Here is a 24,781-nt window from a genome sequence, read left to right on the forward strand (position 1 = left end):
TGGGAGGCTAAGGAAGGAGGATCGTTTCAGCACAGGAGTTAAAGACCAGCCTGGGCAACATAGTGAGACCCTGTCTCTATAAAAAAAATAATAATCAAATAAAATAATGAAACAGGTTAAGGAGGGAAGTGACCAATTAAAACATTATTTTGTGGGGGTCAAGGGATAGTTTTAAATCCTAGCAGCAAGATTAATGAAGATCACTTGCCAGGTCTAGAGCAAGTGGGATAGCTGGATGGAGGTAAACTGATATGAAAGCCTATTCTCCGGACTGATAGGAGATCCTACCCTAGCTTAGGGATAGGAAAACATGCTGAATTGAGATACATTGTTTTCATTTCCCTGAACCTTTCTTATATGTTCATGTTAATCGACAATACATTTTCCAAAATGTTACCAGAAACTTCACTTCTACAGGAGATGACCCTGAGTGCCAAAGTAGAGAATATAGAAATTAAGAATGTGCAATGGGCAAAACCGAATTTTCACTGAACACAAAGAAAAACGCTGTTTTGTAGATGGGTTTTTGTTTTAAAAGAAAATTTCTCAGAATATATTCAACATCAGATATCCACAAATATCTATAAACACAAAACACAAGTTACCCACGAGTGATAACATAAGGTACTTACTTCTCAGAGGGCATGTTAAGAAAAAATATGCTGTACATTAATTACATTTTCGAGTTATTTCATGTCTGAAGCTATCAACAGAAAAAATAAGACCCTTGAGAAAACAATGTGAGAACAAAATTTTTTATTGATATAGAGGAGTGTTAAGCACCCTCTTCTAGTGCAAAAACACTTAATGCAAAAAACAACAGAGAAAAATCCATTTAGTCCATTTCACTAAGACTAGCCTAAAGTCTTAGGAGCAGTGCTCTGTTTCTTCTCTAATCCCCTGACAGTGGTTCAATTATATAGAGGAGGGCTTAGAAAACAAATGGATCACATTTTTCAATCTAGTCTGATACATAGTGTATTACAAGTCCAGCCTTATATTTTAGCACAACTAAGATAAAGGAACCAATAATGAGAGACACATAAGAAAACACATTTTCTATGTTCCATTTCAGTGGGAAGTCAGATATTCTAAGCAAGCAACGGATTCTCGGTCAGGAAAACCAGGTTCTGTCACAACTTTTACCAGTTAGTCTTCACAAGAAATGTTGTTTTATGACCATACTGCTTATATCACCAGTTATACAAGAAAATTAGCTTGTCACCCCTACATCCAAAGTTTTCAAGAAGAATTAACAGATTTCAAACTTATTTGTTAAATACCATACAGTAGTGTATATATTATTTATAGCCTCTTAATTAAATAAATCTAAACTAAAACCATCTATGGAGCCCAGTAAGATAATATTTATTAATTTTAAAACATACATACACACAGCAAGCCCACTGCTCCCCAACAGTACATACACATATTCCCTATAGTGTGTGACTAAATCATATCCTTGCAAGAGAAACTAAATAACCTTAAACTTAAAAAAAGGATGACTTTGATTCAATATCTATTATTGTTGATGATTATGATTACATCAAGAACCACTGAAACCAATTTGCAGAATCTTCTTTTTCTAGTAGTTCTGCCACAGTTCTAATTAGATACAATCCTCAAGTCGTAACTTGGACTTACAGTAAATAATTTTTAGTTCCTTAATTCTAAAGATCACAAGGTGTTTTAATAGGCAAAAGATATCAAAAGCTAGTATAAAAACTGTAAGGTAACTGATCCTAGAACCTCAACCATTGAGCTGTTATGTTCACACTGATCTTTACATAAAAATAGTATTGAAATAAGCCGAAGCGCCATTTGGCTTTAAGTATTACCTGCTGGCCATGCTGCAGAATCTACTGGCAGTGTTTTTCAAAGTAAAAATAAAATAGTAACATTTTAATATGAAGCCTATTAATGCCGATACTCTAGTTTTTTCAGCATGTTAGCCATACTAATGTAGTCAAACACCTGGTCACAGATTAAAAGTAGAGCTTTTAAATCAAGACCAAATTTTAATTTCACCACCAAACAGACTTGTACATTGAAACCCCTTATTTGCCTCCTCTTGAATATCCTACTCTTTTGAGGCTTAAATATCCAAGGTCAGAATTTCAATATTAAGCTCCTCAGAGTGAAAAAGAAAAGTCCTAGTTAAATTCTTCAGCTAAGTTCTAGTCAATGGCTTTGGGAAAAAAGCAACACACTATTAACTGGTTAAGGCAAAAAAAAAAAACTCACACAAATTCTGGTTCCTTAAACAACCACTCTCTAAAATGATAAAGCAGAGCATGGCTAGAAACCCAGAAATCAAGAATCTGTAGCCAACTTGGTTTATTCCTCCCACCTAAAAAGTTCTGGATCCATGCATTGGAAAAGATGTGTGGAATGTAGGTAAATGATTTTGCACCTTGGTGGAAAGTTTTTGAGAAGGCCTAAGTGTTTGAGGTCACAAGGAGACAGGAACTTCTCTGGATTCTAGTATCACCCATAAACTACCAGGGGACAAAAGTGGAGTCCATAATCATGAACATTCTCTCCCCAAAGCCTCTTCAGCTGGGTGGTTCAATAGCAATTGGTTCACAGAAGAGTAATCAGTCCTGATCAATTCTGTATGGAACATTAGCACCAGAATCTTATAATACAGAGAACTAGCCAATGCCAGAGTGGTAGTAAGTCATTCGAAAGAGGTTTCTCTGTCAAGCTTGCATTAGTGTGGTTCTTAGAAGATCAGCAGAGAGGTCAGAGTCTCATAATATACTGAAAGAACATCAACAATAAGTACAGAAACCAAAGATACACGTCTACCCATGGACAGGAGTTACATATTCCCTTAATATCTAGAAACATGTAAGATTTTTAAGTGTGTTTTCATAGTTAAATTCGGGCAAAGCAAACAGTTTCTCTTACTGATCCTAGTTTCTTCAGTTTTCTTCAACTGATCCTAATGATTATCACCTACCCCCACCAAACCCACTCCTAAATAAATGTACACATTTATACAGAAAACACACAAAGTTCAATGTATGAGTAACATGGCCTTTTATAATATTTCTCTCTGTCCCCCTTTTTTACTCACTTTTAATCATGGGTAACTTAAAATATACAATCTTCTAACAGTAAATACACATTCATGTAACAAGAACCGTATCACTGTTCTTCCACTGGATATATCTTGAAATAGCATCGGTGGACGTGAAAGGTAATGGGATAACATTTGAGGAGGGCCATTTGTTCAATCTTCCTTTGAAACATTTGGAAGTCTTTGTCTTTCCTTATTCTAGAAGGCCTTCCTTAGAAAATGCAGGCAGTTCAGAAGGAAATGATCAAAACCATGAATCTCTCCTCTTGGGATATCAGCACTCTTGCTGCAAGAAGATGTCATCTCAAGTGCAAGAGCAGCATCTAAAAGCACAGAAGGATATACCATCAACTATTTTACATAAAATCCTTCTAAAAATTAATTTCTATCTCACTTGCTTTCTCACATTGCATATATTGATAATATTGGTGGGTACTATGTAGTTTAAGAAAACCTTAGATTTCAATTGATGTGTCAACAGCTAATTTTTAAGACAATCTTTAGAACAATTACCAATCAAAACTATCATGTGTATGACCAGGCACGGTGGCTCACGCCTGTAATCCCAACACTTTGGGAGGCCAAGGCGGGCAGATCACCTGAGGCTGGGAGTTCAAGCAGCCTGACCAACATGGAGAAACCCCGTCTCTACTAAAAATGCAAGAAAATTAGCCAGGCATGGTGGCCCATGCTTGTAATCCCAGCTACTCAGGAGGCTGAGGCAGGAGAATCGCTTGAACCCGGGAGGCAGAGGTTGCAGTGAGCGGAGATCGCGCCATTGCACACTCCAGCCTGGGCAACAAGAGTGAAACTCTGTCTCAAAAAAAAAAAAAAAAACTACTATATGTAACACATATCTCCTTTTATGCAAATAATGACTAATTCTGACAAAACACATACAAGTTTTGCAGAGCCTGTAGTTTACACAGTTTGTATGAATTAGTTGTTCATTGCTCAACGTGAATTAACTGAAATGAATGAATTACAAAGACTTTCCCAGGGCCTTGAAAGGACCTGTGCAAATGAAAGATCAAAACTTAAGCTTTGTTCACTTCACAGTGAATTCACCTTTGATGTCACAGATGCTCAAAATGCTTTGTAAAGATTAACAGATTAATTCCAATAATACAGTTATGGGCTGGGCATGGTGGCTTATGACTGTAATCCCAGCACTTTGTGAGGCCAAGGCAGGCAGATCACCCGAGGTTGGGAGTTCAAGACCAGCCTAGCCAAGATGGTGAAACCCCATCTATACTAAAGACACAAAATCTAGCTGGGCATGGTGGCACACACCTGTGATCCCAGCTACTCGGGAGGCTGAGGCATGAGGATCACTTGGAGGTTGCAGTAAGCCAAGATTGCGCCACTGCACTCCAGCCTGGGTGACAGAGCAAGACACCGTCTCAAAAAAAAAAAAAAAAAAAAAAAAAAAAGTTACTAGAATGTGGCAATTTATCATCATAATATTTTATATAGTTAATGAGATATTAAACATTGAATGACTTGCTTGAGCAAATAAATTATCACTCAAAATGGTCTGATTGGCCAGACACGGTGGCTCACACCTCTAATTCCAGCACTTAGGGAAGCCAAGGTGGGCAGATCACTTGAGCTCAGGAGTTCGAGGCCACCCTGGGCAACATGGTGAAACCCCATCTCTACCAAAAAAACAAAAAATTAGGCGGGCTTTGTGGCACACACCTGTGGTCCCAGCTACTCAGGAGGTTGGGGTGGGAGGATCACTGCAGCCTAATAGGCAGAGATTGCAGTGAGCCGAGATCACACCACTGAACTCCAGCCTGGACAACACAGTATGATCCCATCTCAAAAAAAAAAAAAAAGTCTGATTTTTGTTTTGGTTTTTTAACACTAAAAAAAGTTATATTTAAAAGGAAGTCAATAATTTGGTATAGCACTGATCTCTCTTTATTGGGAAAAATATTGCCAAGTATAGTCATGCACTATATAACAATGTTTAGGTCAACAATGGGCTGCATATACAATGGTAGTCCCATAGATTATCATGAAGCTGAAAATTCTTATTGCCTAGTGACATCATAGACATGATAACATCATAGTGCAATGCATTACCTTTTCTATGTTTTGATATATGAATAGTTACCATTGTGTTACAATTGCTTACAGTATTCAGCACAGTAACATGCTATACAGGTTTGTAGCTGAGGAGCAATAGGCTGTACCATATAGCCTAGGAGTATAGTAGGTTACATCATCTAACTTTGTGTAAGTAGACTATGATGTTAGCATAACAGTGAAATCACCTAAGGATGCATCTTTCAGAACATTAAGCGAGGCATGACTATAATCAGTCTTGCTTTACAGGCCCACAGGGCAAATGACTGATAAGGGAGATAGGTATATATCTTTCTTGAGCACTTGTCACACTAAATTCACATTACTATATCCAATAAAATGCAGGAGATTAGTTTAAGAGCAAGAGATATATGCTCTATGAAAAGAGATTTCATCTCAGAGATAAATACTACTTCTCGTTTTCTAAGTGGCAAAACTTTCTCTATCAGAAGCTCTCATGGAATCAATCACTGGAGAAGGTTTCAGCTGAAAAATTGGTCTTCAGCAAGCCACAAAATAGTACCCATGAAAGGCTGCACGGCTTTAAGTATGGGAAATCACACCTACCCAGTTCAGAACCAAAATGGTTCTCAGTGCTGGTGTTCCATTTGAGGCAAATCAGCCCCTGAATCATCTGACAGGGGAGGTCCTGATACCTGTAAATAAAGAACAGAGCATCATAGGTTCTCAGTAATTGCAAAAGTTCCACTTCCCCAAAATTTCAATTCTATTTGTTCAAATATTAGATGTTTAGAATTAACTATTCATAGCTCAAGTTGCCTACATGGAAAAGAACGAAGTAAGGGGACATTATTCTTTTCCTGTTTTTTTAGTACCAAACATTACTGTTGAGTGGATGTTATTCTTTGATCTTAGTTTATGCTTATGTTAAAAGATAATTCTGATCTGCTATGGCAGTGTAAGCCCACTACAGCCCATCTCTTCTACTTATTACAAAAATACAAAAACAAAAACCTGTTGGAACCATCATATAAAGACTTTGAAGCAGCCCTTGTAACTCTGCTACATGAAGTAAAGGAAAACATACTTGAAATGGATGAAGGGATAGGAATTCTTAGCAGAGAAATAGACACTATAAAAGGGAGTCAAACGTATATTTTAGGACTAAAAAGTACAGTATCCGAAATTTTAAAATCTCACTGGATGGGCTTAATAGCAGAATGAAGATGATAAAGTAAAAAGTCAGAGAACTTGAGGATAGATGTATAGAAATGGCCCAACCTGAAGATTAGAAAGAAAAAAGTTTAGGAAAAAGTGAACAGTCTCGGGAACCTATGAGAAAATACTAAATGGTCTACCATACATATCATTAGACTCTCAGAAGGAGAGGTGAGAGATTATGGCAGAAAAAAAAAAAAACATTTCAAAAAACAATGACCAACAACTTCCCAAATCTGGTAAAATATGTAAGTTTACAGATTCAAAAAGGCTGTCAAACCCCAAATAGGATAAACTCAAAGAAAACTATGTCTAGATACATCATATTTAAGCTAATGAAAAGAAAAGATAAAAATTAAATCTTGAAAGCAACTAGAGGAAAATGAAACATTACGTATAGGGAAACAATTCAAATGCCTGAGAATTTCCCACCAGAAATTACAGAGATCATAAGACAGAAGAATCACATCTTTATAGTGCTGAGAGGAAAACAAAACAAAACAAACATGTCAACCCAAATTCTATATCCAATAAAATATAATTCAAGAATTAAAGTAAAATAAAGTCATTCTCAAATGAAGAAAAACTAAGAACATTTGTTGCCATCAGACCTGCTCTGCAAGAAATGCTAACAGAAGTTTTTCAGGCTGAAGGAAAATAATACCAGAGGACAATTGGAATCTAGGGAAAAAGAGAGACCAACAGAAACGGTAAAGAGCTAGGTAAATATAAAAGATAACTTTTTTCTCATAAATTGTTAAAAATATTTATGACTGTTTAAAATAAAACATGTAATGTATTTGGGGTTCTGAAGACATATAAATGTAGTACATATGAAGTTCTAACATAAAGTGCAAACTGGGGAGAAGGGAATACGTTTGCAAAGTTCCTACTTCTTTTGTTGTTAATTATTTATCAAGAGAAATTATTTCTTAGACCACATATTCATGTTTCATAGTTCAGGAACACAGGTAAGTGACGAACTTCTAGGTAATTCAACCCAAAGAAATCCTTTGCATTCCAAAATCACTTTGTATTCTGAAAGATACCAGCCTTCCCCATCTCCCCCAAATCTTTCACGGAATCATAATTTCTGTAGAAATCTGCATATGTCTTCTTTCTTGCTTCAGCCACAGCAATCTTACAGATAGCTGCAACCCCCAGGGATACAATAAAGGTTCCAACAATATGAAATCACAGACATTTGGCCAGAAGATCACACAGCTGGGGTTTTGCCAAAGCGCTGGAAGCTATGGTAGTTACCGTCCTTCATAGGTATGTCAACCTCAGAACCAACGTCTTTCCTGGATGATGGAGAAATGGATGGGCAGTTCCTACTTTTTATTTCAAGGGGTACAATGTAGACTATGAAAAATTAGTGATGTATATTATAATTCCTTGAGCAATCACTAAAAAAATATATTAAAAGATATTGCTGAAAAAATACTAAAACTATTCAAAAACAAAAGAAAACTGGAAAGGAAAAACAGGAGCAAACAGAAAACAAATAATAAAAAGATGGGACTAAATCCAAAAACATTAATTATCACATTAAATGTTAATGGTCTAAACATTCTGTGGTCAGCAGGATTGTAAAGCTATGCCCTTAAGATTTCTGTCCCTAGCTAGTTAATCAAACTAATTTCAGTACTGATATGAAGGGACTTTGTACATGGAATAAATATTACTAATTAGCTGTTAATTGTTACTAATTTGCTGTTAAATGTTACTAATTAGGATAGACTATCTTCATGGGCCCAGTGTAATCATATGAGCTCTTAGCATCAGAGTGAGTCAGAGATGAGGCAGAAGGAGTGGTCAGAGAGATTCAAGTGTAAGAGAGATTTGACCACTGTTGCTGGTTTTGAAGGCAGAGGAAGTGGGCCATGAGCCAAGGAATGCGGGTGGCATCTAGAAGCTGAGAACAAGCCCCAGCTGTTAGCCAACAAGGAAATAAGGACTTCTGCCCTACAACCATATGGAACTAAATTAGCCCAACCACCTAAGTGAGCCTGGAAATGGTTTCTCCCCTAATGCCTCCAGAAAATAATGCAGCCCTGCAGACACCTTGATTTCCACCTGTGAGACTCATGCAGAGAAGCAGCTGTGCCCAAGCTTCTGACTCAGAAACTGAGATAATAAATGGATATTAATTTAGTGTGTTAAGTAGTCCCCCCCATTCGTGAGGGATATGTTCCAAGGCCCCCAGCAGATGCCTGAAACCTCAGATAGTACCAAGCCCTAAATATATAGTATTGTATTTATTTTTTTATCTGAAAGCCTAGACAGCTACTAAGCAATAAAAGGGTAGGTAGCATATGTATACAGCATGGATACATGGGACAATGGGATGATTCATGTCCCAAGCAGAACAGAGCTGGACAGCTCGAGATTTCATCAGGCTATTCAAAATGGCGTGCAATTTAAAACTTAAGAGCAGTTTATTTCTGGAACTTTCCACTAACATTTTCAGACCACAGTTGACCATAGGTAACTGAAAATGCAGAAAGCAAAACTATAGATAAGGGGGGACTACCATATCTCTAAGGTAGCTGAAATAATAAATGAATACACATTCCAATTAAAAGGCAAAGACTGACACAATGTATACAAAGGAAAGATCCTACTTATATGCTGTCTGTGAAAGAAACACTTTAAATATAAATATAAAAACCAGATAGGGTGAAAGTAAATGAAATCAACAAGATTTACTATGCAAACCTACGTATAAGAAGTTTGGAATGGCTATTTTAGTATCAGATAAAACAGAATTCAAAGCACAGACCACTACCAGAGATAAAGAGAGGCATTTCATAATGAGAAAAGGGACAATGTATCAGAAAGATAAAACAATTATGTGCAAATACCTAATAACAGAGATTTAAAATACATAAAGCAGCCAGGCGTGGTGGCTCACTCTTGTAATCCCAGCTACTCAGGAGGCTCAGGAGGATGTCAGGAGTTTTTTGTTTTTTTTTTTTTTTTTTTTTTTTTTTTTTTTGAGACGGAGTCTCGCTCTGTCGCCCAGGCTGGAGTGCAGTGGCCGGATCTCAGCTCACTGCAAGCTCCGCCTCCCGGGTTCACGCCATTCTCCTGCCTCAGCCTCGGAGTAGCTGGGACTACAGGCGCCCGCCACCTCGCCCGGCTAGTTTTTTGTATTTTTAGTAGAGATGGGGTTTCACCGTGTCAGCCAGGATGGTCTCGATCTCCTGACCTTGTGATCCGCCCGTCTCGGCCTCCCAAAGTGCTGGGATTACAGGCTTGAGCCACCGCGCAGGAGTTTGAACAACACAGCAAGGCCAGCCAAAACAACAGAGCAAGACCTCATCTCTCAGAACAAAAAAGAAAAAAATTAGCTGGGTGTGGTGAGCTGTGCCTATAGTCTTAGTTATTCAGGAGGCTGATGGGGGAAGATCGCTTGAGCCTAGGAATTCAAGGTTGCAGTGAGCTATGATCATGCCACTGCACTCCAGCCTGGGCAACATAGTGAGACCCCATTTCTAAAAAAAAAATAATAAAATAATAAAATACATGAAGCAAAAATAAATAGATAAAGGCCAGGTATGGTGGCTCATGCCTGTAATCCCAGCACTCTGGGAGGCCGAGGCACGTGGATCACTTGAGTTCAGGAGGTCAGGATCAGCCTGAGCAACAAAGCAAGACTCTCTCTTGAAATAAATAAATTAATGTAATTAAATTAAATCAAACAGATATAAGAGATAAATAGGTAATTCTACAACATAATAAAAGATTTTAACAGCACTCTTTCAAGAACTGATAGACCTAAACAAAAAAAATTAAGAGCATAGATGATCTAAAGAATACTGTACTATTAACCACCTTGATCTAGTTTCACATTTATAGAACAATTAATCCAACAACAAAGAATATACATTTTTTTCAAGGGAACCAAGTCAATCAGCAAGATAGACTGTAGACCATAAAACATGTCTCATTGAGTCTAAAAAAATCAAGATCACACTGAGTGTATTCTCTGACCACAATGGAATTAAATTACAAATTAGTAAGAAGACATCTAGGGAAACCTCAAATACCTGGCTATTAAACAACAATTCTAAATAATTCATAGGTCAGAGAAGAAATTACAAGGGATATTAGAAAACGTATGGACTAACCTTTTTTGTTGTTGTTGTTGTTTTTTGAGACGGAGTCTAGCTCTGTCCCCCAGGCTGGAGTGCAGTGGCGCGATCTTGGCTCACTGCAAGCTCTGCCTCCCGGGTTCACACCATTCTCCTGCCTCAGCCTCCCGAGTAGCTGGGACTACAGGCACCCGCCACCACGCCTGGCTAATTTTTTTGTATTTTTAGTAGAGACGGGGTTTCACCGTGTTAGCCAGGATGGTCTTGATATCCTGACCTCGTGATTCACTCGCCTTGGTCTCCCAAAGTGCTGGGATTACAGGCATGAGCCACTGCACCCAGCCTGGACTAATCTTAATGTTAAAACATGACAAAGATATCTTTTTTTAAAAAAAAGGAAATTATAGTAGCAGTAATAGGAGGTTAGATATATACAAAATAATTAATCAAATAAGTAAATATATTAAATTATACATAGAATAACATACAGCTAATTTTCTCACTCTCAAAGAGGAGAGTAAACTAGACCAAACTCTGTGATGTTGGATTCGAATTAAAGGAATCTTTGTAGATTTCAATAAGCATAGAAATGAAAATACAACATATCAAAAGCTGTGGGATGAAGGTAAAACAGTGCTTAGAGGAAAATGTGTAGCTTTACATGTTTACATTACACACACAAAAATCTAAGTGACCAAGTGATGAGTTACCTTAAGAACCTAGAAAAATTGAGCAGAATAAACCCAAAAAGGGAAAAACTAAGAGGAGACATCAATAAAAATAGGGAACCGACAGATAAGAGAGGAAATTAACAATGCCAAAGGCTTGATTTTGTTGAAAAACACAACAAAATTGACAAACTCCTAACTATACTGATCAAGAAAAAGAAAGTGAACATAATAAAGTAAAAACAAATAAGGAATAATCATCACAGTCCTTACAGATATTAAAAGGACAATAAGAGGTTAGGTGCAATGGCTCACGCCTGTAATCCCAGCACTTTGGGAGGTTGAGGTGGATGTATCACTGGAAGTTAGAAGTTTGAGACCAGCCTGGCCAACATGGTGAAACCCCGTCTCTACTAAAAATACAAAAATTAGCCAAGTGTAGTGGCTCACGCCTGTAATCCCAGTAACTAAGGAGGCTGAGGCAGGAGAATCGCTTAATCCTGGGAGGTAGAGGTTGCAGTGAGTTGAGATTGTGCCACTGTACTCTAGCCTGGGTGACAGAGCAAGATTCCATCTCAAAAACAAAAACAAAACAGAAGGACAATAAGAGAATACTATGAACAACATCATGCCAACAAATTTTAAAAATTGTATGACATGAACAAAAGTATTAAAAAATACAACCTACCAAAAGAGACACAAGAAGAAACAGAAAATCTGAATAGCACTGTATTTTTTAAAGAAATTGAAATCAGGCTGGGCACGGTGGCTCACACCTGTAATCCCAGCACCTTGGGAGGCCGAGGCAGGCAGATTCCCTGAGGTCGGGAGTTCGAGACCAGCCTGACCAACATGGAGAAACCCCTTCTCTACTAAAAATACAAAATTAGCCGGGCGTGGTGGCACTTGCCTATAATCCCAGCTACTCGGGAGGCTGAGGCAGGAGAATTGCTTGAATCCAGGAGGTGGAGGTTGCAGTGAGCCAAGATCGCACCATTGCACTCCAGCCTAGGCAACAAGAGCCAAACTCCGTCTCAAAAAAAAAAAAAAAAAAAATTAGGCCGGGCGCGGTGGCTCACGCCTGTAATCCTAGCACTTTGGGAGGCCGAGGCGGGCGGATCACAAGGTCAGGAGATCGAGACCACGGTGAAACCCCGTCTCTACTAAAAATACAAAAAAAAATAGCCGGGCGCGGTGGCGGGCGCCTGTAGTCCCAGCTACTCAGGAGGCTGAGGCAGGAGAATGGCGTGAACCCGGGAGGCAGAGCTTGCAGTGAGCTGAGATCGCGCCACTACACTCCAACCTGGGCGACACTGCACTCCAACCTGGGCGACAGAGCCAGACTCCGTCTCAAAAAAAAAAAAAAAAAATTATCCAAAACTTTCCCCAAAATAAAGCTCTTGGGACAGATGGCTTCATCAGAGAATTCTATTAATCATTCAAGGAACAAATAACACCAACTTATTAAACCTTTTCAGGAAATAAAGAGAGACCACTTCTCAACTTGTTTTATGCAGCTAACAAAATCTCAGTGTTAAAACATGACAAATATATCTTTTTTAAAAAAGGGAAATCACAGTAGCAGTTACAGGAGGTTACATATATATAAAATAATCAATCAAATAAGTACATATATTAAATTATACATGGAATAACATACAGCTAAATTTCTCACTGTTAAAGAAGAGAATAGTAAACTAGACCAAACTCTAGGTGTTGGATTACAATTAGGGGTATCTTTGTAGATTTCAGTAACCATAGGTAGAAATAGAAATAAACTCATAGTAAATGTGTATGTACCTAGGTCTATGTACCTAGCTCTGTCCACTAAGAGGGCCTTGGAACAATGACTCCCCCAAATCAATGAACACACCTAGAGCCCAGATCTTAATTTCTAAATATGATTTTCTACTAAAGGAAACTAGGGATCCTTAGAGAAGTGGCTGATTCCAGGTTGGTACAAATCAATCTGCATTATCTGTTGCACCAGATAGCAAAGAATTCCTCAAAGAATAATGAGGATATGTCAAAAGGAGACAGAAGCTACCTGGAAGGGGATCCCACTAGAAAAACTGGACTAGTTTGAACATCAAAATAAATAATGACTCAACAAGGTGAAAACAAACAACCATTAAAAATGGGCAAAAGATTTGAGCAGATATTTCATCAAAGAAGATATACAGAAGATATACAAATGACAAAAGATTCTCAACATCTTTGTCATTAGGGAAATACAGATTAAAACCACAATGAGATGCCACTTCACACCTATTAGAATGGCTAAAATTAAACTGACAATACCAAGTATTGGTGAGGATAAGGCACAACTGAAATTATTATGCATTGCTGGTTGAAATACAAAATGATGTAGTCATTTTGGAAAAATTTGATAGTTTCTTATAAAGTTAAACATATACTTACCAAATGACCCAGCAAATCCATTTTCAGGTATTTACCAACTAAATGTGAAACTATATATTCACACACAAAAAACACATTTACAAATGTTTACATAACACTTCACGTTTAATTGTCAAAAACTGCAAACAACTCCACTGTCCCTCAGCTGGAAAATGGATAGATAAACAGACTCCACCTCTAAAAAAAAATTGTATTACTGGGCGTGGTGGCCTGCACCTGTAGTCCCAGCTCCTTGGAAGACCGAGGTGGAAAGATGGCTTAAGCCCAGGAGTTCAAGGCTGCAGTGAGCTATGAGCATGCCACTGCACTACAGCCTGGGCAACAGAGCAAGACCACATGTCCAAAAAAAAAAAAAAGAGGCCAGGTACAGTGGCTCATAGCCAGGTGTGTTAGTGCACGCCTGTAGTCCCAGCTACTCAAGAAGCTGAGATGGGAAGATCGCTTAAACTCAGGGAATCAAGGATGCAGTAAGCCATGATGGTGCCACTGCACTCCAGCCTGGATGACACAGCAAAATTCTGTCTCAGAAAAAAAAAGAAGTAAAGAACTATATAAGAAATGTATTGATACTCTATGGTTCCTAAATGTGGAATCTGTGACAGTGATTAGTCTTCATGTGACAGAAATTTGTTCAGTTTTAATTAAATGGTGCTATAGAAATTGTCGGCAAGAGATAAGGCAAAGCAATCACAGCAATAAATCCTTTCCTCAGCATCTCTAGATAATTTATTATCCTCAGTAACACTACTCCTTTGTAGAGCTCTGCAGAACTATTAAAGAGTTAACAGGGAGGCCGGGGGCAATGCCTCACACCTATAATCCCAGCACTTTGGGAGGCCGAGGCAGGTGGATCACTTGAGGTCAGGAGTTCAAGACCAGCCTGGCCAACATGGTGAAACCCTGTCTCTACTAAAAATACAAAAATTAGCCGCACACCTGTAATCCCAGCTGCTCAGGAGGCTGAGGCACATGAATCACTTGAACCTAGGAGGCAAAGGTTGCAGTGAGCTGAGATTGCACCACTGCACTCTAGCCTGGGTGACAGAGTGAGACTCTGTCTCAAAAAATAAAAATAAAAAAAGAGTTCACAGTGGAAAAAGCATCACCATGGATAAGGAACAACATACAGGAACTCTCTATGAAATGGAAATGTGTTAATAATGAGGATGGAGAAATAATTCTAAAACAAAAGTTGTCTAGCTTCAAGCAGAGGTGAAAAATCTGTCTGAAGCAGTAAAAGGAAAGTACAATGTCCATAGCCAAAGTTTGTAGCTAGTTATGGTTGGCTCAGGAGATTTAAGTTTGTCAATTTTTTCAGTGTAAAAATGACTGATATGGCTGTTGATATAAAAGTAATAGAAACACATATATTCTGAAAAGTTAAGAGCAATGATAGAAAAAAATGACTATATGGAATAGCAAATCTTTAACATGGATAAAATGGATTGTGTTGGGGAAAATATGTCAAATAGATCATCTATTTTGAAAGAATAAAAACAATTCCAGAGTTTCTCTCTTTGAAAGGTAGGGTGTTTATAACTTTGGAGTTAATGTAGTGAAATACTACGAACTATAAAATAAATAAATAAATAAACCCAGTAGTTAACTAAAACTGTAGCTAGGCTGCATACCCAGACACACACATTTTTAACCTATAAAAAATGGATTACTGGCCAGTAGCCATAGCTCACATCTGTAATTCTAACACTTTGGGAGGCTAAAACAGAAGGATCACTTGAGGCCAGGAGTTTTGAGACCAGCCCAGGCAACATAGCAAAGCCTCATCTCTACAAAAAATTTAAAAATTAGCTGGATATGGTGGTGCATGCCTGTAATCTCAGCTATATGGGAGGCTGAAGTAGTTGGATTGCTTAAGCTCAAGAGTTTGAGGCTGCAGTGAGCTAGGATCACGTTACTGCACTCTAGCCTGGGCACCAGAACACAACCATGTCGCTAAAAAAAAAAAAAAAAAAGTATTATGGCAAGTTAGGAAACATTTGTGTAAATATATATGTAACAAAGGTACTAAGTGCGATGAATCAAACAAACTTTAGCAAGCAAAATGTTATAGATCCCACCAATAAACCTGCACAATTCTTAAGAGCAAACTCTCCCTAAAATACTTTACTAGTAAGTATGAGAGAGACCTGAGTTCTGTCCATCCTATAAAGAGTATTTCTGTACCTGATGTAATGTAATACTGGGGGTGTGCAGGTCAATAGCGGCCAGAGAAGGAATTCGAGATTCTGAAAGAATTTTGCTCTCTTTCTTTGTTAGCCTGGAATTTCGAGCTAGATAAAAATGACCATAAACACAGTGAAAATATTAGACATTTTGTTAGTTTTTAGTTTTTGACATTCTCTACTTGTTACTCAGTATGTACTTATTAAAATAGGTATTTACATACTTAAATATGTAAAGTTACTATGAATTTTTATTTTTAAATTCTGTTTATTTAACATACATTTTAAATACTCTAAACAGACTATACAAAGTAAAAGCATTATCAACATACCTGTGCCTTCCAATGCTCTTAGTTCAGGGAGATGATTATAGTTTAGTTCAGGCAAATGGACATCTGTCCTGGAGTACTCCCTTCTTTTCTTACTTGCCCGAAAGAGGCTTTTTTCACTAGAGACCTAATATCATCAATATAGTCAACAAAAAAGAATTAGTTTCAAGGTTAGCTAGGCTTTCCTTCTTTTGTAACTCCTATGCTCATATCCTAAAATTTGTGAAATTGAAGGTCTATAATTAACACATTGAAGGACATTAATAATAGAAAAAAATTTCATCCAATTATTTCAAATGTCTTCCTCATTAAATTCATTAAAATTGCTAACAAGTAGATAACTTGATTGCTATGAGTTTCTCCTTCTCCCTTTGCCAATTATCAGTGTGTAAATCCCAGCAAGTAGTAAAAGGTTAAAAGATGGGCATTGATGCCCTGGTTCTTCAGGTCAGCAAGGTCGGGCCTTACAACACTTCCTAGGCTTTTCAGCAAATAGTTGCTGTTGTCTTCATAAATTTTGAACAGTTTATCTTCACATGTATATCACATCTCCCCCTAGCTTATTTTTCACTTTCCCAATATAATTTTGTTATTCATTTTTCTATATTTGTCCTTGTCTTGCTCCTCAGAGTAAGAATATAATACTATCCTCCTAGGAATACAATTTATTAAGTAAAGTATTATAACTTCAATTATTTTCCTAATCTTTCTTAGTACTATTATTTCACAGTTGATAAAGTCAGAAAAAAATAGTGAGGAATAGCAGCAGCACTTCAATTCTGCATCCTTATGAATTTGACACTTTTCCAATATTTTTCATTCGAGAATCACAGAAACCCTGTATTCATATGTATGTATAATGAACTACATACACACAAGCATATGTATAATGACATTAAGTTATTGAGGTTCCTTGATGCCTCAAACTTAATATTCTGTGAGTTATGCCATTCTGGCTGCCAGAAATTCTTCACGAGTCCTGCAGTGAGCTTTTGCGTTTCTTTCTTTTAGATGTTTCTGCTTACTCTTTTCCAAGCGCTAAGGCTATTGGTTCAAGTTGGCTATAAAATAAAATAGTTCAAGAAAACTACATGCAAGTACAAAAAATAAAATTTAAAAATGACTTTAAACTACCAGATTAACACATTCAAAGTGTGAAAATAAAACACATTATCAGTATTTATAATAATATATTTATTCACACATCAGAATAGAGGCATAAAACATGGGAGAGAGGTACTGATCTTTAACATACCAGTTGAAGACAGTCTAGGCTTAGCTCTGCTTGCATTAATTTTCATTAAGGAAAGACTCCACTGGGTCTTCGCCCTCCTAATCTTCACCTCCTTTCTTGATTACCTCTTCCAAAGAAGAATAAATCAGATCTAAAATTATCAGCCAGCATTGATTATGCAATACCTGAAAGCAGGTTGATATCAGTTCTGGCAAAATGGTATTAAACCAGCTATTTTGAAAAGCCTTCCTGATTAAAATAATCTTCCAAAGCAAATCAGGATTTTAAAACACAAATATCCACAAAGAAACCAAAAAAGAAAGTATTATAAGCACAGAAATTATAAACTAAGAATAATTAAAAGAAAAATAAATACAATGTCCAAATCATGAGAGAGATGAAAAGGCTGTATTTTCCAGCACTGAAGATAGTGAGAGAAGTAGAGAAAGGAAATTTGTCTCACACACACACACACACACACACACACACACACAAAAATACTCCTTTGGGAATACATCCATACCTCCCTTTGTTGTGAAAAGCATTCATTCATTCAGTGTGGAGTCTTTCCTTAATGAAAATTAATGCAAGCAGAGCTAAGCCTAGATTTCCTTCAACTTGTAGGTTGTAGGTCAGTACCTCTCTCCCATGTTTTATGCCCCCATTCTAAGGTGTGAATAAATGTATTATTATAAATACTTATTATGTGTTTTATTTTCAGTCTTTGAATATGTTAACCTGGTAGTTTGAACTCATTTTTAAATTTTAGGCCAGGCATGGTGGCTCACACCTGTAATCCCAGCACTTTGGGAGGCCAAGGTGGGCAGATCACCCGAGGTCAAGAGTTTGAGACCAGCCTGGCCAACATGGAGAAACCTCGCCTCTACTAAAAATACAAAAATTAGCTGGGTGTGGTGGTGGGTGCCTGTAATCCCAGTTACTCAGGAGGCTGAGGCAGGAGAATCGCTCAAATCAGGGAGGCGGAGGTTGCAGTGAGCTGAGATCATGCCACTGCACTCCAGCCTGGGCAACACAGTGAGATTCTGTCTCGAAAAACATATAATATATATATATATATTTGTACTTGCATAGGAAGGAAAAGTACAGTGAGGAAAACAAAAGCACAAATCTCTGCCTTGGAAGCTTACATTCTAGTCGGGGGAGACAGACAATATATAAATAAGAGTATATAGATGATGCCAGGTAAATGCAATGGAAAAAAATAAGCAAGGAGAAGGCATCGAACATAAAGGGAAGCATAATGAGTTACAAGACTTCACAATAAGGTTTCATGTGAACTAAGGAAGAGAAAAAGTAAATCCATTGGATTATCTGGGGGAAGGATATTCTAAAGCAAAAGAAATAGCAAGTGCAAAAGCCCAAAGGTGGGAGTATGTCTGACCATGTTCCAGGAATAACAAGGAAATCAGTGTGGTAGAACAGATTGATGGAGAAAGAGTAGGTGGGGATGGGATAGAGGGCTGGGTGGAGTCAATCATGCAGGCACTTATAGACCCTGTAAGGACTTTGGCCTTTCCTCAGAGATAAGAAGCTAATGGAGTATGTTGAGCAGAAGAATGATGAGGGTTTCACGTAACTTTAAAAGAGAAACATTCTGGATGCCATGCCGAGAATAATAATGCTCCTTTCTGTGCTATCTCTAAATACAATATGATACTATGCTTTAATTTGCTGATCCTCTAGATCATGAAGTCCTTGAAAAGAAAGATTTATTTATTTCCAGTGTCTCACACATAATAAATGATTGATAAATATTTATTATATAAATAAATAGAATCGTTTCTTTCTTTTTCTTTTTTTTTTTTTTTTTTTTTTTTTTTTTGGTGAGACAGGATCTTGGTCTGTTACCTAGGCTGAGGTGCTGGGGCACAATCACAGCCACAGTTTACCACTGTATCCTCAACTTTCCAGGTCCACCCATCTTAGCCTCCCAAGTAGCTTGGACTACAGTCATGTGCCACCATACCCAGCTAATTTTTTTAAAAAAAATTTTGTAGAGACAGGATCTTGCCATGTTGCTCAAGCTTGTCTCAAACTCCTGGGCTCAAACTATCCTCCCGCCTCAGCCTCCCAAGTGCTGGGATTGTAGATGTGTGCTACCATCTCCGGCCAATAGAATACAGCCACCAAAAATCTGTTGTGGGTGAGATAAGACAATTTATATTCTCATCTACTCTAAAAAAGAACTGATCAGCAATCATCAAGGTGAGAAAATTTACTATGTTACTAAAGAAAAAATAAAACAAGCCAGGCACAGATGGCTCATGCCTGTAATACCAGCACTTTGGGAGACCAAGGCAAGGTGGATCACGAGGTCAGGAGTTCGAGACCAGCCTGGCCAAGATGGTGAAACCCTGTCTCTACTAAAAATACAAAAATTAGCCAGGAGTGGTGGCAGGCACCTGTAATCCCAGCTACTCAAGGGGCTGAGGCAGGAGAATTGCTTAAACCAAGGAGGTGGAGGTTACAGTGAGCCAAGATCACGCCACTGCATTGTAGTCTGAGCGACAGAGCAAGTCTCCGTGGAAAAAAGGAAGAAAGGAAAAGAAGGAAGGAAGGGAGGGAGGGAAGGAGGCAGGGAGGATAGGAGGGAGGGAGGGAGGGAGGGAGGGAGGGAGGGAGGGGGAGGGAGGGAGGGAAGGAAGGAAGGAAGGAAGGAAGGAAGGAAGGAAGGAAGGAAGGAAGGAAGGAAGGAAGGAAGGAAGGGAGTTTTCAGACTTATAAAACTTATTTAAACTTTCAGAATTTCACGTTTATGGCTATGACGGGTTGAGATAATATATGCACAATTAAGGTTTCACTTTATGTGTATCCAAATAAAATTCTCAGTTCTTCACTATCATATTTACTTTTAATAAAAGTCTAGAGCTGACTGGTGTTTGCTCTTCTACTACTGAGAACTGCTTACTTACTAATGTGGTCACATTAATGTTATAAATGCCTGATGGGGAATGTCTGTTCGGTTTAACAAATGGAATAGAACACTTCTTAGTTTTCTCATCCACTCTGTAACAAAAAAAAAAAAATGTTTTTAGGTTAGAACCAGCAATAATTATTTTTTCAAGCACAAAACCAAATGACACAGCACCAACTAGCAAGCAGTTTAACCAGAATGTAATATCTATTCTCAAATATACAATGCACATAAATCTGGTGAAACATTCTATTCTTTAACACTACCCTCATGCCTCCCACCAGCCCCCAAGTCCTACCAAATACATTACCCTCCTTTCAGCAAAATTCCCAAATAGAGCTTCCTTACACTACTATAGGCTCACAGTCACACCATGCAGCAGCAACCACCCCAAAATTCTCTTTTACTATGACAACCTGCTTTCACATTATTAGAGTATATAGCTGTAGATTCTCTTCACCTTAAGGAATAAAACCCTACTTTCTCAGGACTTAGGTGAATTGTTTTGATCAAACGCTAGTAATTTTCATCACACAGCCAAAAAGTCTTTTGAAACAACTACCTGACAAGAATGAATAGCATCCAGAATTCTGAGAATAAAAACAATGTGGATGAATTGACAAACCCTTGCAATTTGCAAATATATCCTTAAACAATTTTTTGGTCTTATTTTGCTAATTCATACCTGTAACTCTGAATTGGTAGAGTCGCAGTTCCCATTCCAGAATTAATACCGGGAGCAACTGCAGAAAGATTGTGCATAAGCGGGGGAATTGCCACGCCTGGATTCCTTGTGTGGTCCACACTGACATTGCTGCAGTCTTTGAGGCTTGTTGAAGGCACTATTTTGATGTGGCTTGTCCTACTGTCATGGAGACAGCTGGCATTTGAAGCTCTATTGCCTTTTTCAGCTTTTTCTCCATCAATTTTTGAGCCTTTTATTTTAAATAGTTTACAATCCTTAATTTTGGGATCAGCATTGGTATCCTGATCATTAATAAAAATATTAATAAGGTTAATGATCTGAAGAGAACGAAAATTCACCTCTTCTTATAAAGTACTTGTCAACTAGAGCAGAATATCATAAGTATCACCTTTTTCAACCTGTTTTCTTTATTCTACCTAAGGGATTAAAATTAAAGCCAGATTCTTATTCAGATAGTTATTGGGAAAATACGAAAAGAATGGAAATGCAATTCACACAGCTCGCTCAGACATACACACACACACATACACACACATCAGTGGAAAAACTCATGGAAGAGGAATCAAGAATGACACTTTTGTTCTTACATATTCAGAGTCAGGGAACACAAAACTGGTAACTCTTTCTTCTTTTGCTGTACTTCATATGAGTGTATTGGTGGTGGATTTGAATTACCTTATCAAGAACAGATCCTGGATAATTTACTAGGAAAAGCGAACCTAAGTTAAGTATCCAAATCTCACTTTTCAAATGCTTTACTTTATATAAATTTCTACAAACAATATTTTTCACTCATATCCTTTAAGAAAGATAAGTGGGGTGAAGGTTGTTTGTTCCACGTGTCTGTGCGTGTATGTGTGCATGAAAACACATGTCTAGATGTTCTTGGATGAATGTGATTTAAGCACTGTTACACAGTCTGGCACCTAACAGGTACTCAAAACATGATATGTTAAGTTTTCTAAACAGGTAATATCTATTGAGAAGATATATTTTTGCAACTAAACTAAAAGTTAACAATATACTCACTGCTCAGAAAACTTTTTTCAAAATTATCATTTTTCTCAACAAATTTTAAAAAATAAGTATATTAAATTAAAAATGTGAAACATGAACATTTACCTGTACCACAAGTGTTTTTCTTTCTTCACCTAAGGAATCATCTTTTTCTTTTTCCTTCTTTCTGTTTTGGGATTTTTTAGATAAAGAAATATTTCTGGCATCTTTCTGTACTTTTAACTGTAGTTCTTGGGAAAACCTACATAAAAATATAATAAAATTGTAAGACATGGATAAACCTACAAAAAAAAATTGACTATCAAGATATTTATTTTTTTAAAACTGAATGTTAAACTAGTCTATGTTATTAAAAATGAGAAAAATCCTGGCCTAGATCAGCAGTTTGGAAAGGGTGGTGTGTAGATCTTTGGGGATCCCTAAGAACCTTCACAAGGTTCACAAAGTCAATGCTATTATTTTAACATAAAGATGTTTGTCTTTCTTACCACATTAACACGAAAGCAGTGGTGGATAAACCTGCTGACACCTTACCAAGAATCAAAGCAGCAAAACCAAAATGTACTAGCAGTCATTACTTTCTTGATAGCCACACATTCTCAGTGGCCTTTTTTTTTTTTTAAAGGCAGTCTTGCTTAAGAATGTCTCTGATGAAGCAGCAAAAAGGTATTAACTTAGTTAAAGCCAAACTCTTAAAAGCATCCTTTTTTTATCGTCTGTGTGACAAAATGAGAATATACATAAAGCACCTCTGCTACAAACCAAAATACTATGGTTGTCTTAAGAAAAATGCTTGCGTAATTATTTGTGATACAAATAGATACTAAACTAGATATTTTTACTTGAAAGAAACACTGACAGAAAAACTATGAATATTAAGACTTCGGTTCTATGTGAAACATTTTCTTTTAACAAATAAAGTGATCTTGTCACTTCAAGGAAAACTGAACTTACTGTGTCAATGATAAAATTCAAAATTGTATGCAAAAATTACAATTCTGTTAAACTTGTATCCACTACTGTGAGCTTAGCAGCTTCCCAAAACTCACAAACTTTTATGAGATAGAATGTAATTTTTGATGCTGTACAAGAAATAAGTCAATATTTTTAAGATCTGCATAACTCAGCAAACTAATATTTTCCAAATCACTAAAGCATGATATTACAAAAGCATGCATGGGTAAAAGATTCATTAAAAAGGAAGGACAGACCAATGGATTTTAATTTAATAAAGGAAGAAAAACTCAATGATATGGTTTCAGATTCCACAATGCAACCAGCCTTTAAGAAACTACCACTGGGCCGGACACAGTGGCTCACACCTGTAATCCCAGCACTTTGGGAGGCCCAGGCGGACAGATCACCTGAGGTCAGGAGTTTTGAGACCAGCCTGACCAACATGGAGAAACCCCATCTCTACTAAAAATACAAAATTAGCCGGCTGTGGTGGCACATGCTAGTAATCCCAGCTACTCGGGAGGCTGAGGCAAGAGAATCACTTGAACCCAGGAGGTAGAGGTTGCAGTGAGCCAAGATCGCACCAGTGCACTCCAGCCTGGGCAACAAGAGCGAAACTCCATCTCAAAAAAAAAAAAAAAAAAAAAGACACTACAACTGTCAAGTTTTGCTATGGTATCAGAGTTTTGGTATAGAATCAAAGCATGCCCACTATTATCTACTTACGTGAGTCCAGAGTTTCTTCATATACTTCCACAAAAACAACATATCACAACTAATTGAATACAGAAGCAATTAGGAAGACCTAGCTATCTTTTATTAAGCTACACGTTACTGCCACTCATCTCACTATTCTGTGTTTTGTCAGCTTCACTGTGTCTCCAACACATCAGCAGTGTCAGCAGTATCAAAGCACTTGGTGTGATATGAGTTTGGCAGCAACAGAAGATGGCACTTTTATAACTACATCAGCATCTAAGATGATGGCATCACACAGTTGGTAGCAACATAGAAATCAATGACCTAACTGGTAGATGTCACCACAGGGAGACAGAAAGAAGAGCTTAAAGTGACTGCTTCATGAAAACCAAGAGCACTAATTTAGTAAATGTAGGAGACCACCCCTAGGAACTGCATTATTGCTAAGGGAATATGGGGGTAGGGTGGTAGATATCTGAGATCCTGCAAAGTAGGTGGGAACAGAAATAAAAGATGTGCCATTGTGGAAGACTGTGACTATTGTGGAAGACTTACTTTAACCCTAGGTTGGTATGGCCTGAAAAACATGGGTAAGTACTATACCTCTCAGCAAATCCATCCATTTGAAAGAAATCATGGTGTAGGAGCTCAGAACAGAAGGGTCTTTTGTCAGGGTCAATATGTAAGCATTTCTGAAAAATTAAGAACACCTAGAGTTCATATCAAAGAAAAACTACCTACATTTAAATTTATAAATATGAAAAAAATTCCTCTTTATAGTCAATGATTTTTTTCTTTTTTTTTTAAGACAGGGTCTCACTCTGTCGCCCAGGCTGGTGTGATCGCTACTCAACCGCAGCCATGACCTCTCTAGGCTCAGATGATCCTTCCACCTCAGTCTCCTGAGTAGCTGGAACCACAGGTATGCACCACCACACCCAGCTAATTTTTGTATTTTTTGTAGAGACAGGGTTTTGCCATGTTGCCCAAGCTGGTCTCGAACTCCTGGGCTCAAGCTATCCACCCTCCTCAGCTTCCCATAATGCTGGGATTACCAGCACAATCCACCACACTTGCACACCAATGTACTTTATGCATCTATAATCAAGGATAAAGAACAAAGCACAAATCTAGACAATGACCATCAATGGTTGCTAGTATCACAAAAAGACCA

General features: G+C 37.6%; 1 protein-coding gene across 1 annotated transcript in view; it reads right to left on the bottom strand.

The window, feature by feature from the left end:
• Positions 1–741: 741 nt before the first annotated feature.
• Positions 742–24,781, bottom strand: part of CDKL2 (cyclin dependent kinase like 2) — a 52,807-nt gene continuing 28,767 nt past the window's right edge. Inside the window, exons 8-15 of the mRNA XM_050790810.1 lie at positions 24,211–24,299; positions 22,057–22,192; positions 20,914–21,215; positions 20,227–20,320; positions 16,063–16,186; positions 15,732–15,838; positions 5,747–5,835; positions 742–3,408 (exon numbers count right to left, since the gene is read on the bottom strand). Coding sequence (XP_050646767.1) covers positions 5,770–5,835; positions 15,732–15,838; positions 16,063–16,186; positions 20,227–20,320; positions 20,914–21,215; positions 22,057–22,192; positions 24,211–24,299 — 918 coding nt within the window. The 3' untranslated portion in view covers positions 742–3,408; positions 5,747–5,769. The remainder of the gene's footprint in view (positions 3,409–5,746; positions 5,836–15,731; positions 15,839–16,062; positions 16,187–20,226; positions 20,321–20,913; positions 21,216–22,056; positions 22,193–24,210; positions 24,300–24,781) is intronic.

Source organism: Macaca thibetana, chromosome 5 (genome assembly GCF_024542745.1).
Source record: "Macaca thibetana thibetana isolate TM-01 chromosome 5, ASM2454274v1, whole genome shotgun sequence".
Lineage (NCBI taxonomy): Eukaryota > Metazoa > Chordata > Mammalia > Primates > Cercopithecidae > Macaca > Macaca thibetana.